At 42.3% G+C, this 13311-nt stretch overlaps 8 protein-coding genes across 8 annotated transcripts; all 8 read left to right on the forward strand.

Moving 5' to 3' along the window:
- Window positions 1-2: 2 nt before the first annotated feature.
- On the forward strand, window positions 3-1082 carry TM35_001021000 (uncharacterized protein; the record flags this gene model as incomplete). Its single annotated transcript, XM_029031614.1, has 1 exon — window positions 3-1082. A coding segment is annotated over one exon (1080 nt), but the record flags the coding sequence as incomplete, so codon positions are not given.
- Window positions 1083-1655: 573 nt separating this feature from the next.
- On the forward strand, window positions 1656-2840 carry TM35_001021010 (uncharacterized protein; the record flags this gene model as incomplete). Its single annotated transcript, XM_029031615.1, has 1 exon — window positions 1656-2840. One exon carries the CDS (start codon window positions 1656-1658, stop codon window positions 2838-2840), a length of 1185 nt encoding a protein of 394 aa, XP_028877080.1.
- Window positions 2841-3541: 701 nt separating this feature from the next.
- Window positions 3542-4576, forward strand: TM35_001021020 (uncharacterized protein; the record flags this gene model as incomplete). The annotated part of the gene is made up of 1 exon (XM_029031616.1): window positions 3542-4576. One exon carries the CDS (start codon window positions 3542-3544, stop codon window positions 4574-4576), a length of 1035 nt encoding a protein of 344 aa, XP_028877081.1.
- Window positions 4577-5160: 584 nt separating this feature from the next.
- On the forward strand, window positions 5161-6081 carry TM35_001021030 (uncharacterized protein; the record flags this gene model as incomplete). Its single annotated transcript, XM_029031617.1, has 1 exon — window positions 5161-6081. One exon carries the CDS (start codon window positions 5161-5163, stop codon window positions 6079-6081), a length of 921 nt encoding a protein of 306 aa, XP_028877082.1.
- An 836-nt stretch (window positions 6082-6917) lies between these two features.
- TM35_001021040 (uncharacterized protein) lies at window positions 6918-7868 on the forward strand (the record flags this gene model as incomplete). Its single annotated transcript, XM_029031618.1, has 1 exon — window positions 6918-7868. One exon carries the CDS (start codon window positions 6918-6920, stop codon window positions 7866-7868), a length of 951 nt encoding a protein of 316 aa, XP_028877083.1.
- A 1075-nt stretch (window positions 7869-8943) lies between these two features.
- TM35_001021050 (uncharacterized protein) lies at window positions 8944-9981 on the forward strand (the record flags this gene model as incomplete). The annotated part of the gene is made up of 1 exon (XM_029031619.1): window positions 8944-9981. The coding sequence occupies one exon, from the start codon at window positions 8944-8946 to the stop codon at window positions 9979-9981; it is 1038 nt and encodes a 345-aa protein (XP_028877084.1).
- An 832-nt stretch (window positions 9982-10813) lies between these two features.
- TM35_001021060 (uncharacterized protein) lies at window positions 10814-11743 on the forward strand (the record flags this gene model as incomplete). The annotated part of the gene is made up of 1 exon (XM_029031620.1): window positions 10814-11743. One exon carries the CDS (start codon window positions 10814-10816, stop codon window positions 11741-11743), a length of 930 nt encoding a protein of 309 aa, XP_028877085.1.
- A 1069-nt stretch (window positions 11744-12812) lies between these two features.
- Window positions 12813-13310, forward strand: TM35_001021070 (uncharacterized protein; the record flags this gene model as incomplete). The annotated part of the gene is made up of 1 exon (XM_029031621.1): window positions 12813-13310. A coding segment is annotated over one exon (498 nt), but the record flags the coding sequence as incomplete, so codon positions are not given.
- Between the last annotated feature and the right edge of the window lies 1 nt (window position 13311).

Raw genomic sequence — 13311 nt, forward strand, 5'->3', positions numbered from 1 at the left:
GTGGCCGTGGTGTATCCCGTGGGGCTGTGGAGGTGTCGTGCGGGGCCGGCGGTGCGCTGCGTGTACGCCCCGCTGCTGAGAGCGAGTGGCTTACATGCGGTGCGGGCAGCCGTGTGTCTGCATGTGGGAAGTACGCCGACCTCTGCCGCCAGCGTACCGCAAGAGCAGCAAGAACAACAACAAAAACTACCACCGCTGCTACTGCTGGACAGCCAAAGGCGGTGATGGCGTTTTTTGGTATTACTTGGAATTATCCTCGTTACTATAATGAGTCGGCTGAGGACGTGAAAAAAAAGAAAAAGGTGATGGCGAGTTCAAATTCTGCGGGATTCGAAGATTTTCTTGTAAAAGCAAGCCATGATCATTATTGTGATAAGTACCCCTATTCTACTATTGATGGTGTACCGTGTTGGAAGAGGAAATTACTTGAGACGAGTAAAGTAGGAACGAAGTCATTCCAGAGTCCAGCAGCAGGGGATCACTCCAGTGGAGGAAGTAATGCTAGCTCTTCACCGCACGTTACACAGCTAAATGATAGTCTCCAACACGGTGATCCAGCAGCTGAAGTAGAAACAGGAAAGCCACTGGTTACATCACAAGTTGGTCGTGATGGTGATTTGCAACCCAGTGGCCCTGAGGGTTCTGAAGCACAACATCAGTCGGTTAAAGGAGAAACAGTAACAAGTCCGTCGACAGAAGAAAGCCAATCTCAGGGGTCTACTCCACCTACAAAAGGTGATGCAGCACCACAAGGTGATCAAGGAACACCGAGCAACACATCTGATAACAGTAAACCTGCCGATTCTAATGCTACCCAGCAATCTTCTCCTGTTCTTGATGCTACCGCCGTACCAGACTCACAAGATACCAATTCAACGACTCTGCCGAGCCCCGAGAACACTACCACAGAAGCACCAACCACCACTCCATCACCTGTTCCCGTAACCGATACAGAGACCAACACCATCACTTCCAATGTGAAGAAGAATGCCAATGCTGACAGCAGTGTCAGTCCTGTGTGGATGCGCACTGCAGCACCGCTACTGATTGTTGCTGTGTTGTTCTCCGCTACTGTGTACTGAATGGTGGTACTCATCTGAGGACAAAATAATAATAATAATAATGGTTAAACTAACATAATCATAATTGCATATATTCCCCATGGGTGAATAAATTAATAATCTGTTTACCAGCTTTCTCTTTTAATTTGAATATCTTTTTTTTTTTACTTTTGTGTGTGTGTTCTTTTTCTAATAATTCCATTACTTGCTTTTTCCGTTGTGTGTTTGCAAAGGACTGGGCTGTTCTGCTCACTGACGGTATACATATCTTGCTAGTACACACAGATGTGTGTGTGTGTGGAGTAATTTAATATATAAACTAGAACCGTGGGATATTGTGTGTGTGTTTGGCTCTCTCTCTTATTTGGGTATTGTATGTTCTTTTTTTGTTTCATTTCTATTAAGGGGTACATATTATTATAATACAAGTGGGCTATTCCTTTTTGTTGCTTTACTGTGCAGTTGCCGCTTCTCTCTTTTTCTCTCTATTTCACTGTTAGTGCTTGTTGTTCTGGTGTATGTTTGTTTGTTGCTATCTCACTTTTTCCTTGTGTTTCTCTTTCTTGTATTAGTCTATTGTAGTAATCAGCAACAATGAGAGGGGCTCTAATGATGAGGTGCTATCTGCTCTGTTTACTAACTCTTGCACTTTGTTGTGCTTGTGGGTTAGTATGGGCTGATAGTCCTAAAGTTTCTGATGTCCTTATTAAAACTTCTGCTGTTGGTAATTCTTCTCTTCTTCATCATGCTATTCCTTCGGGGGGAGGTCTTGGCGAAGCTGGAGAGGCTGCTAATATGCACAAAGCGCATAAGGAAGAGTTGAGGGGAACCCTGCCAACAGAAGCTGAGGAGGAGGTTGTTCCTGATACCCTTTGTCCTGGTACTGGTGGTTCTTCTCCTTCTGGTTCTGATAGTAGTAATTGTCCTTCTGGTCATTCTTCTGGTCTTGCTAAAGCACAAGCAGAACCTCTTGTTAAAGGAGACACACCTGGTGGTGTTGCTGGTCCTCAAGGTGATCTCAGTAAAGGTGTTGAACAACTTGGTGTTACTCCGGCTTTGACCGGTCCTTCTGGTTCTCTTGATCCTTCTACAGTTTCTCTTCCAGAACCTCAAGGTGGTGGAGGGAATAACGGTCTAGGTGGTCATGTCCATCCATCCACTGTAGATCAGAATGCTCTTAGCAGAGATAGTCAAATAATGAAAGATTCTTCTGGGGATCTTTTACATAAAGAGAAAGAACCGATGCAAGGAGAAGAGATACCTCAACTGGATCAAGAGAGAAAAGAAGAGCTTAATAAACCCGCAGAAAATCAACCTGGTCGTAAAGACTCCGTACAACCTCCAAGAGAAGAAGATAATGAACATTCTCTTCCTCCTGCACAAGCTCCTGATGGACCAGTTACTCCCACATCTCCTTCTGCTGAGGAGCGTGTTGATGTGCCTACAGCTGAAGGTGGAAGTGAAACAGCAACACAACCATCTCCTTCTCCCAACACTTCAGCCACAGGGAGTTCCGCTGGTTCTGATGCTACAGCGACTGAGAATAATACTTCATCTGCAGAGAGTGAATCGAAAAACAACCAAAATGAAGAAGGTGTTACAGGAAATACAGATACAACCACCACCACCACCACCACAACAACAACAACAACACTTCCTCCTGAGCTTACAAACAACAAGAAGGGTGATGCAGACAGCAGCAGCGGTATCAGCAGTTCTGTGTGGGTGCGTGTACCACTACTGATTGTGGTTACACTGGCCTGTATTCTTGTGTGCTGATTGTAATGGTGGTGGTGTGACTCAGGTCATCCTTTGTTTTCTTTTTTTCTTTTTTTTGCATGTATCCCTACAGTCTAACTCATCTTCCACCTGTTGGGAGTTTTATTCTTCTTTTTTTTTGTTTTCTAATGTTAATGTGTTTTGTTTGTGTTTTTGCTCTCTGTGTGTTTATCCTATAATAATTATTATTGCTACTACTCCATTGTGTGTGTGTGTGTTCTTGGAGACTCTCTCTGTGTGCACCTGGGCTTGCACTGCGATGATAATGATGATGATGAACTGCTTTTTGCAGTGAAAAGAAAATAATAATAACAAATGAATTTATATTTATAATTTCGTATACACACATATATATAGACTTACACCCATAGTTGGTGTATTTCTGTGTTTACGTGGTAAATTGGGCTAATGGTTAATCTCTGTTTGTTTGCTTGATGATTTTTCTTGGTTGTTCAGCCTTTTTTGCGATAATTGTGAGTGTGGGCTTTTTTTTTTCTTTTTACTCTTACTGAGGTTATTGCGCTGTATTGCATTCTTTAACTTGTAGGTTTTTCCTTTCACGATGTGAGTTTCCATAGTGGTAATCGATGTTTGTGTGTCTTAACATGTTTGATACTTCAGTTATTTTCTTTTTTTCTTTTTGATTGCCTTTCTTTCTAGATCAGTGTTTTTACGTGAAACAAACCCCTTGTGTCTCTCTCATGATGATGATGGGCCGTGTGATGTGTGTGTTGGCCGTTGTGCTGTGCTGCGCCTGTGGAAGTGCGATTGCTCAAACTCCTGCTGATGCTCCTCAACTTCCTTATGTACCTGATTTGTACGGTAGTAGTTTCGAGGGTTTTCCTTTTCCGGATAGATCGCGAAGTGGAACGAGTTCATCATCATCGAGTTCTGCAACTTCACTATCTGAAAATCAACTCGAGGAGAAAGCACTGGTATCCACAGAAGACTCCATACGATCAGGTGCATCGGATGGCTCCGACCTTAGCAGAGCACAACTTGAGTCTGAAATACGCAACACCGATTCGCATGAAGATGCTAATTTACTAAACCAAAAATTGAATGAAAAAACAGGTCATGGTAGTGAAGAGGACGCTGCTGCAGGTTCTCGCACTATTGAGAGAGAAATGGTAATCGCACAGGAGAAAGTCACAGCTGTGGGTGTACAGGGGCAACGGAGTGGATCAGAACAAGGAATTACATCCACACAACGACCTTCTGAAAGTGAGACCGCTACTCTAAGTGCTTCCCCGGACAACCACCCACAAGGTGGAGAACACGAGAACAATATAAGACCAGCATCTCCAAGTTTAACTGACGCTGAGGAAGTTAAAGCAGAAACAGGAGCGAGTACCACAACAACACAAAGCACAACTCAAGAGTCTAATGCAGCACCACAAGATATTCAAAGGTCAGCTAATACCAAAGGGGATAACAGTGCACTTGGTAACAGTTCTCTTACCCAGCAATCATCTCCTGCAAATGTTGATGAAACTGTCGCACCAGACACAGAAGAAACCAATCACACTACTCCGCCGAGCCTCGAGAGCACTTCCACAGAAGCACCAACTACCACTCCATCTCATGTTCATTCACCAAACGGAGAGATCACCTCTATTGCATCCGCTGTACAGAAGAACAAGGCTAATGTTGACAGCAGTGTCAGTCCTGTGTGGATGCGCACTGCAGCACCGCTGCTGATTGTGGTTGTGTTGTTCTCCGCTACCCTGAACTGAACGGTGGGACTCATCTGAGGACAAATAATAATAATGGTAATACTAACATTATCATATTTGCTCATATCCCCCATGGGTGAATAAACTAATAATCTGTTTATCAGCTTTTTCTTTTAATTGGAATATCTTTTTTCTTACTTTTGTGTGCGTGTTCTTTTTCTAATAATTCCATTACTTGCTTTTTCCGTTGTGTGTTTGCAGAAAAACTGGGCTTTTCTGCTCACTGACGGTATACATCTCTTGCTAGTACACACAGATGTGTGTGTGCAGTAATTTAATACATAATCTAGAGCTGTACAGTATTGTGTGTGTGTGTTTGGCTCTCTCTTACTTATTGGGATATTGTGGGGTACTCTTTCGTTGTACTCTGAGTGATGTTGGAGTATTGTCTTTTCGGTGTTACTAATTATTTTTCGTTTGCGCTTCATGTTGTTTTGTGTGAGTGATTATTGTGTTCTGCTCTCCTTTGTTTCTCTCTGTGTGTGTTTCTAATGTATTGAGTGTTTGTATTAATTATATTTATCTCTTCTTCTTCTTTCCGCATTCAAGTGGCATATAACTACAAACTAAATCTTGCTTTCGTGATGATGTCTCGTGTGTTGTGTTTTCTCGCTTTGCTGTTGAGTGTTGTCTCTTTGTGTGTGACAGCTGTGGCAGATTCTGCGTCTGTTCCTCTTACTACTGGTGGCAAGTGCCCTGATGGTTACACAACTTCTGCTGAGGGTGAACCTTGTACACCTGCTGGTCCTCCTGTTCCACACCCTCCTCCTTCTCATGCTGGTGGTGCTTGTCCTGAAGACGAGGCTAATCCACAGTGCAAGAACAAAAATCTGGGATCTGAAGATGCTCGTCCTTATGAATGTACGGAAGTTACAGGGAAAGGCAAATGTGTAACTAACGCTAGTGGCACTCAAGAGAAATGCATTCCTAATACTGAATCTACTTGTCCACCAAAGGAACCAGCTCCTCGCGGTGATCACAGTACTACTGAGGATGCTGGACCAGGTAGTGAAGCTGGTGCCGCTGCTTCAACCAGTTCGATTAAAGAAACGAGTCCAGCTAAGAAACCTGATGAAGTCCAAGCTGATCGCGCTCCTCCTGCCTCTTCTCCTGCCGCTCCTGCAGCTGCTGAGGAGAGTGGTGTTCCGTCTGTCCGTGAAGGTCAAGATGAAAGCAGCAACAATACAGCTGGTGGAACTCCACAAAACAAGGAGAGTACAGGACAACAGCCTTCTTCTTCTTCTACCAATACAGTCACAGAGAGTGTTGGTAGCTCTGAAACTTCACCTGGGAATGACAATACATCTGCAGAAAGTGAGGCACCAAGTAACCCAGAAGGTGATGTGGGTAATACAACCACCACCACCACAACAACAACAGTTCCTCCTGAACTCACAAACAACAAGAAGGGTGATGCAGACAGCAGCAGCAGTATCATCAGTTCTGTATGGGTGCGTGTACCACTACTGATTGTGGTTACACTGGCCTGTATTCTTGTGTGCTGATTGAGTGGTGGTGGTGGTGTGACTCAGGTCATCCTTTGTTTTCTTTTCTTTTCTGCATGCATCCCTACAGTCTAACTAATCTTTCACCTGTTGGGATATTCTTCTTCTTTTTGTTTCTTAATGTTAATGTGTTTCGTGTGCGTTTTTGCTCTCTCTGTGTTTTTATCCTATAATTATTATTGCTCCTCCATTGTATGTGTGTGTGTTCTTGGAGACTCTCTCTGTGTGTGTGCACCTGGGCTTGCACTGTAATGATGATGATAATGAACTGCTTTTTGCAGTGAGAAAAGAAATAATAATAATAACAGATGAATTTATATTTATAATTGCGTATATACACACATATAAACTTACACCCATAGTTGGTGTATATTTCTGTGTTTACTGGGTAAATTGGGCTAATGGTTAATATCTTTTAATTTGCTTTTGTTGTGCTGAGGCATTCTGTGCTTTGCCTTGCACCCTTTTGGTCGTTTGTTTGCTGCAGAGAGAAATAAGAATAGCTGATACACATTTAAATTCATAATTGCGTATTAACTCATTGATACGGAATGATCTGTGTTAATTTTGCGTTTGATGTGGCAGTTATTCTTGATCTTAATTTCATTTTTTTTTTTTGCATTTGTTTCATCACTGTGTTCTGGTGAGGTTTTATGACTTCTTTTTTTTTTTAAGTTGTTGATGTTGTTTTTGTATGACTGATACTTAACGTATGCTCTTTATGTTTTGTGCCTCTCAGGTTCTTTAGTATTGGGTGTTTGTTTTTATTTTCCTTTCTTTTTTTTCCTGCAGTTAGGTGACCTAAAACAAGAAAAATAGATCTTCCTGTGTTGACGATGAATCGTGTGCTTTTTTTTCTTCTCTTTGTGCTGAGCGTCGTTTGTGTGGGAGCTGTGGCTGGTGTGGAGGCTGTAGCTGGGGCCGCTGGAGAGGATGTTCCTGAAGAGCCTGTTGCTTCTGGTGAAGGTCTTGGTGCTAAGGGTCAGCCTCATGGTGGTGGCGGTGAAGATGGGAGATCAGGTGTGGAACCCAAACAAGAACCTGAAAATGATCTTGCTCTCAAGGGCCCTAATGAAAGTGGTCTCGTGTCTAAAGATGAATTGGAACTGAAGGGCCCAGAAGGGGATTTGAAAGGGCCTAAGGTGAACGTGGAGCAAACACAAAGGGACGCAGAAGAAAGGCATGCTGAAGATACTCAAGAGGTTAGAAACCCGTCTGAGAGGGATAATCACGCTGGACAAAGTCAGAACCATCAGGCACAAACTTCTGATCCTGAAAGAACTTCACGTTCTCCTGGTATTTCTTCTTCAGCAGTTCTTTCTACTACATCACATCCTGAAGGAACCACAAAAGGTGATGAATCCGTGACTCGAGAGATAACAAGTGGAAATCGTTCACAGGATAACAGTGATCAGAGAGATAATGAACAAGGTGCCAACACACAGAACACGCACACAACAAGGCCAGAACGGAATGATGGAGAGGACTCTTCCACTTCCACAACTCAAAGTACAGGTAATACTTCTTCCAGCAATATACCTACAGATGAAGCGCAGAATAATCAGGCTGAAAGTGACCCGAATGCTGCAAAACCATCAGAGGGTGAATCAACCAGTGAGGAATCAACCACCACCACCACCACAACAACAACAACAACAACACTTCCTCCTGAACTCACAAACAACAAGAAGGGTGATGCAGACAGCAGCAGTAGTATCAGCAGTTCTGTGTGGGTGCGTGTGCCACTACTGATTGTGGTTACACTGTCCTGTATTCTTGTGTGCTGATTGTGTAATGGTGGTGGTGGTGTGACTCAGGTCATCCTTTGTTTTCTTTTCTTTTTTTTGCTTGCATCCCCATAGTCTAACTAATCTTCCATCTATTGGGATTTTCTTCTTTTTTTTTCTTGTTTCTTAATGTTATTCTGTTTTGTGTGTTTTTGCTCTCTATGCTTATCCTATAATAATTATTATTGCCACTCCATTGTGTGTGTGTGTGTGTTCTTGGAGACTCTCTCTCTGTGTGTGCACCTGGGCTTGCACTATGATGATGATCAACTGCTTTTTGCAGTGAGAGGAAAATGGAAATAATGATAACAGATGAATTTATATTTATAGTTGCATATATATACACACATATATAGACTTATACCCATAGTTGGTGTATATTTCTGTGTTTATTGGGTAAATTGGGCTAATGATTAATACAAGATTCTTTCTTTGCTTGTGGTTTGCTGGGTCATTGTGTGCTTTGCCCAGCACGATTTTGTTAGTTTGTTTTCTGCAGAGAAAGAAAAAAATAGTAGTTAATACAATTTGTATTCTTATGTGCTTGAACACACCAGCATACCCAGTTGTCTGTGAGTTATTTTTGTGCGATTTGTCCGCTGCTTAATTTGTGTTTTTGTTCACGTTTTCTTTGTTTGGGCGCTGTGTGCTTTTTCCTGCATTGTTGTGTGGTGGAGTATTTTGTGGGGGAGAAAAATGATAAAGAATACATAAGTATATTTGTAAGTGTGCTTGTTTTATGCAGGAAGAGGCATTTTTATTTATTTTTGTGCTGTCTACTTTTAATGGTTCTGATCTTTAATTTCTTTTTTTTTCTTTTGAGGGGTTTATTGGGATTATCTGTTTGTTACTGGGTACTGTGTGCGTTTTTACGTTAATTTGGGCTCTATCCGAGTTATGGTTGCAGTTTTCTGCAATGTGTGTGCCTCTGCTGTAATTATTGAGTGTTATTTGATTTGGTAATGTGTTCTCATTTTGTGTTTTTTTCCATTCATTCACTTTGTTTCTGGTTTTTCTATCTGCTTTTTGTTTTTCTGTAAGCGATTGAAGTAAGACTACTACAAGAAGTATTGCAATGGTAATGATGATGCGCTACGTGCTGTGTATCCTCGCTCTCCTGCTCTCATGTGCGTGTGTGCACGTCCTCGCTGAAGAAGTGCCTGCCGCCGATCTTTCCGACCAAGTCCCTGATACGGAGAGTGAGACTAAGATTCTTCTTCAAGGTACTCCCGTCGCCGGACTTGTTGAAACTGCTCAGTGCGCTGATGGTGTTACTACTGATAATTGTCCTTCTGGACAACAAGCTGCAACACAAAATCCCCCAGATACTCAGTGCATCCCTGAAACTACCGGAGGTGGCACATGTCCTCCCAAAAAACCTGAAGTTCCTCCTGCTAAAGTACTTGAGGTACCAAAAAAGGTGATTCCTGAGGAAAAAGTACCTGTTCCTGCTCCCAAAAAACCGGAAGTTCACCTTGAGCAGACTACTTTTCGAGATGAAAGTAACGGTCATGGTGAAGGAGTTAACGATGCTGGTCCGCGAGGTGAAGTTGGCGATCCTGGTGCTGTTCATCAGGTAGTAAAAGGTGAAGCTGAACATTCTGTGGACCCAGGTCATGGTGCTCAAGGAGGACAAGGTCCAGGAGCTGGTTTTGTTGGTGGTCCTTCTCCTACTCCACAGGATAGTCCAACAGCTGCTTCTCCTGGCACTGGTGTCACTCCTGCATCTCCTGTTGATGGGAGTAGTGTGGCTGCAGCTGACGGTCAAAATGGAAACAGCGACAGCAGTCCAACAGGAGAAACTACATCTAACCAGGGAGGTGAAGCAGCAGCAGAAACTTCTACCTCTCCTACCAATACTTCAGAGATTGAGAATGCTACTGATGCTGCATCGACTGAGAACAACACTCCTGCTGCAGGGAGTGAATCAACAAATAACCAAGAAGGTGATGCAGAAAATACAGAAACCACCACCACAACAACAACACTTCCTCCTGAACTCACAAACAACAAGAAGGGTGATGCAGACAGCAGCAGCAGTATCAGCAGTTCTGTGTGGGTGCGTGTACCACTACTGATTGTGGTTACACTGGCCTGTATTCTTGTGTGCTGATTGAGTAATGGTGGTGGTGGTGTGACTCAGGTCATCCTTTGTTTTCTTTTCTTTTTTGCATACATCTCTACAGTCTAACTAATCTTCCACCTGTTGGGATATTCTTCCTTTTTTGTTTCTTGATGTTAATGTGTGTTTTGTGTGTTTTTGCTCTGTTTGTGTGTTTATCCTATAATTATTATTATTGCTACTCCATTGTGTGTGTGTGTGTGTTCTTGGAGACTCTCTTTGTGTGTGTGCCTGGGCTTGCACTGTGATAATGATGATGAACTGCTTTTTTGCAGTGAAAGAAAAATGAAATAATAATAACAGATGAATTTATATTTATAATTGCGTATACATACATATAGACTTATACCCATAGTTGTTGTATATTTCTGTGTTTATTGTGTAAATTGGGCTAATGGTTAATATGTTTTTTTTTGCTTGTGGTTTGCTGGGTCATAGTGTTTTGCGCTGCGCCATTTTGGTCGTTTGTTTTCTGTAGAGAGAATTAAGAATAACTGATACACCTTCTCATTCGTAATTGCATATTAACATAATTATACCGAATGATCTGTGTTATTTATGTGTTTTGTGGGGCAGTTATTCTTGATCTTAATTTCATTTTTTTCTTGCGTTTGTTTCATCACTGTGTTTGTGGTGAGTTTTTATTGAACTTTTTTTGTTTAAGTTGTTGATGTTGTATTGTGTGACTGATACTTAACGTATGCTCTTTAAGTTTTGTGACTCTCTGTTTCTTTACTATTGGGTGCTTGTTTTTATCTTCTTTTCCCTTTTTTCTGCAGTTAGGTGACCTAAAACAAGAAAAATTGATCTTGCTCTGTTGACGATGAAACGTGTGCTGTTTTTTCTTCTCTTGGTGCTGAGCGTTACTTGTGTGGGTGCTGTGGCTGGTGTGGAGGCTGCAGAGCAGACTCTTCAAGAAGCTGGTGCTCTTGAAACGCGTTCTGCTGGTGTTGGTGCTGTTGGTGATGAAGCTTGTCCTTCAGAGACGACTGGTCCACAGTGTAATAAGAGCACTAGGGGATCTGAAGATTCTCGTAATCATGATTGTACGAAATCTACAGAGGAAAACAAATGCATAACTGAGGGTAGTGACACTCAAGAACATTGCACTCCTACTACTGAGTCTCCTTGTCCGAAGGAACCAGCGCCAACTACACCGAAAGCGCCTGGTCTTAATGAAAGGGGTTCTACTGAGGACGTCGGACCAGATACAGTATCTGGTGGTCCTACAGGTGAAAGAGGTGCAGTTGGCAGTGAGCAGGGTTCTGGCACTCATTCTGGTAGTGAACCCGGCTCTTCTTCTGCACCTCCTACTGTATCTCCTCCATCTCAATCTACGACTAATGAGGAGAGAAGAGAAACATCTCCAAGTGGCCCTCAAACTGGAAACAGCGGCGGCAGTACAACAGAAGAGAGTAGAGCTAACCAGGGAGGTGATGCAACACAACCCACTTCTTCTTCACCCAACAATTCAGCCACAGCGAGTGACGGTGAAAGTGGTGTTGAGAGTGATGGTACAACGGCTGCGAATGGCAGTAAACCTACAGAGAGTGAATCACCAAGTACCCAAGAAGGTGTTGCAGATAATACAGAAAACACCACCACCACCACAACAACAACAACAACACTTCCTCCTGAACTCACAAACAACAAGAAGGGTGATGCAGACAGCAGCAGCAGTATCAGCAGTTCTGTGTGGGTGCGTGTACCACTACTGATTGTGGTTACACTGGCCTGTATTCTTGTGTGCTGATTGTGATGGTGGTGTGATGGTGTGACTCAGGTCATCCTTTGTTTTCGTTTTTCTTTTTTGCATACATCCCTACAGTCTAACTAATCTTCCACCTGTTGGGCTATTCTTCTTTTATTGTTTCTTAATGTTCATGTGTGTTTTGTGTGTGTTTTTGCTTTCACTGTGTTTATTCCTATAATTATTATTATTGCTACTCCATTGTGTGTGTGTGTGTTCTTGGAGACTCTCTCTCTGTGTGTGCCTGGGCTTGCACTGTAATGATGATGATGATCTGCGTTTTAGATTGGGAAAAGGAAATAATAATAAGAGATGAAATTATATTTATAATTGCTTATATATACATATGGATTTACACCCATAGTTGGTGTATTTCTGTGTTTACTGGGTATGTTGGGCTAATGGTTAATACCTTTTTATTTGCTTTGGTGTGTGTGGGTCATTCTTTGTTTTTACCCTGCATGGTGTGTGGTAATCTGTTTTATAAGAGCAAAGAAAAAAATAGTAATTAATACAATTTGTATTCGTAATTACTTGAAACAATCAGCATAATTCAGTGGTCTGGGAGTTATTTTTGTGCGGGTTGGTCCTCTTCTTAATTTGTGTTTTTTTCATTTTCTTTGCTTGGGCACTGTGTGCTTTTTCCTCCATTCTTGTGTGTTGTAGTCTTTTGTGGTAACAAAAAATTTATAAAGAATACACATATGTATATTTGTAATTGTGCTTGGTCCTATCGGAAGAGGCATTTTGATGTATTTCTGTGCTGTCTGCTTCTGATGGTCGTTCTCTTTATTTTCTTTTTTTTATCTTTTGAGGGGTAATTGGGATCATTTGTTTGTTATTGGGTACTGTGTGGGCTTTTACTTTAGTTTGGGCATTATCTGAGTTTTGGTTGCAGTTTTCTGCAATGTGTGTGCCTCTGTTGTAATTATTGAGTGGTGTTTGATTTGGTAATTTGTTTTCATCTTGTGTTTGTTTTTTATTGATTCACTTTGTATCTGTTTTTATTATTGGGTTTTTCTTGTGTGTAAGCGATTCAAGTAAGACTACTACAAGAAGTTTTGCAATCACAATGATGCGCTACGTGCTGTGTATCCTCGCTCTCCTGCTCTCCTGTGCGTGTGTGCACGTCCTCGCTGAAGAAGTGCCTGCCGCCGATCTTTCCGACCAAGTCCCTGATACGGAGAGTGAGACAAAGATTCTTCTTCATCAGAATGGTGTTGATGGTTCTAAGTGCCCCCCTGAAACTCCTGGACGTGCTTGTACTCCTTCTCCTGTATCAGAAGCACAATCAGTATCTCCACATCCTTCACTTCCTCTTCCTCCTGTTGCTCCTGCTGGTGCTGAAGGTGATACATGTCCTGGTGATGGTACTAGTGTTACTTGTAATAACGTTGCTGTAGATAGATCCGATGTAGGTGGTATGGATCTATCTACAGCAAACATCGCTGGTCCAACGGTACAACTGCCTGAAGCTCCACAAAGAGATGGTCTTGATCCTGCTGTAAGTACATCAACTAAAGGACCTGAAGGAGCACATCCCGCTGGTGCTCAAGCTGAAGAAGAGAATC

The sequence above is a fragment of the Trypanosoma theileri genome, assembly GCF_002087225.1.
Source record: "Trypanosoma theileri isolate Edinburgh chromosome Unknown TM35_Tth_102_V1, whole genome shotgun sequence".
Lineage (NCBI taxonomy): Eukaryota > Euglenozoa > Kinetoplastea > Trypanosomatida > Trypanosomatidae > Trypanosoma > Trypanosoma theileri.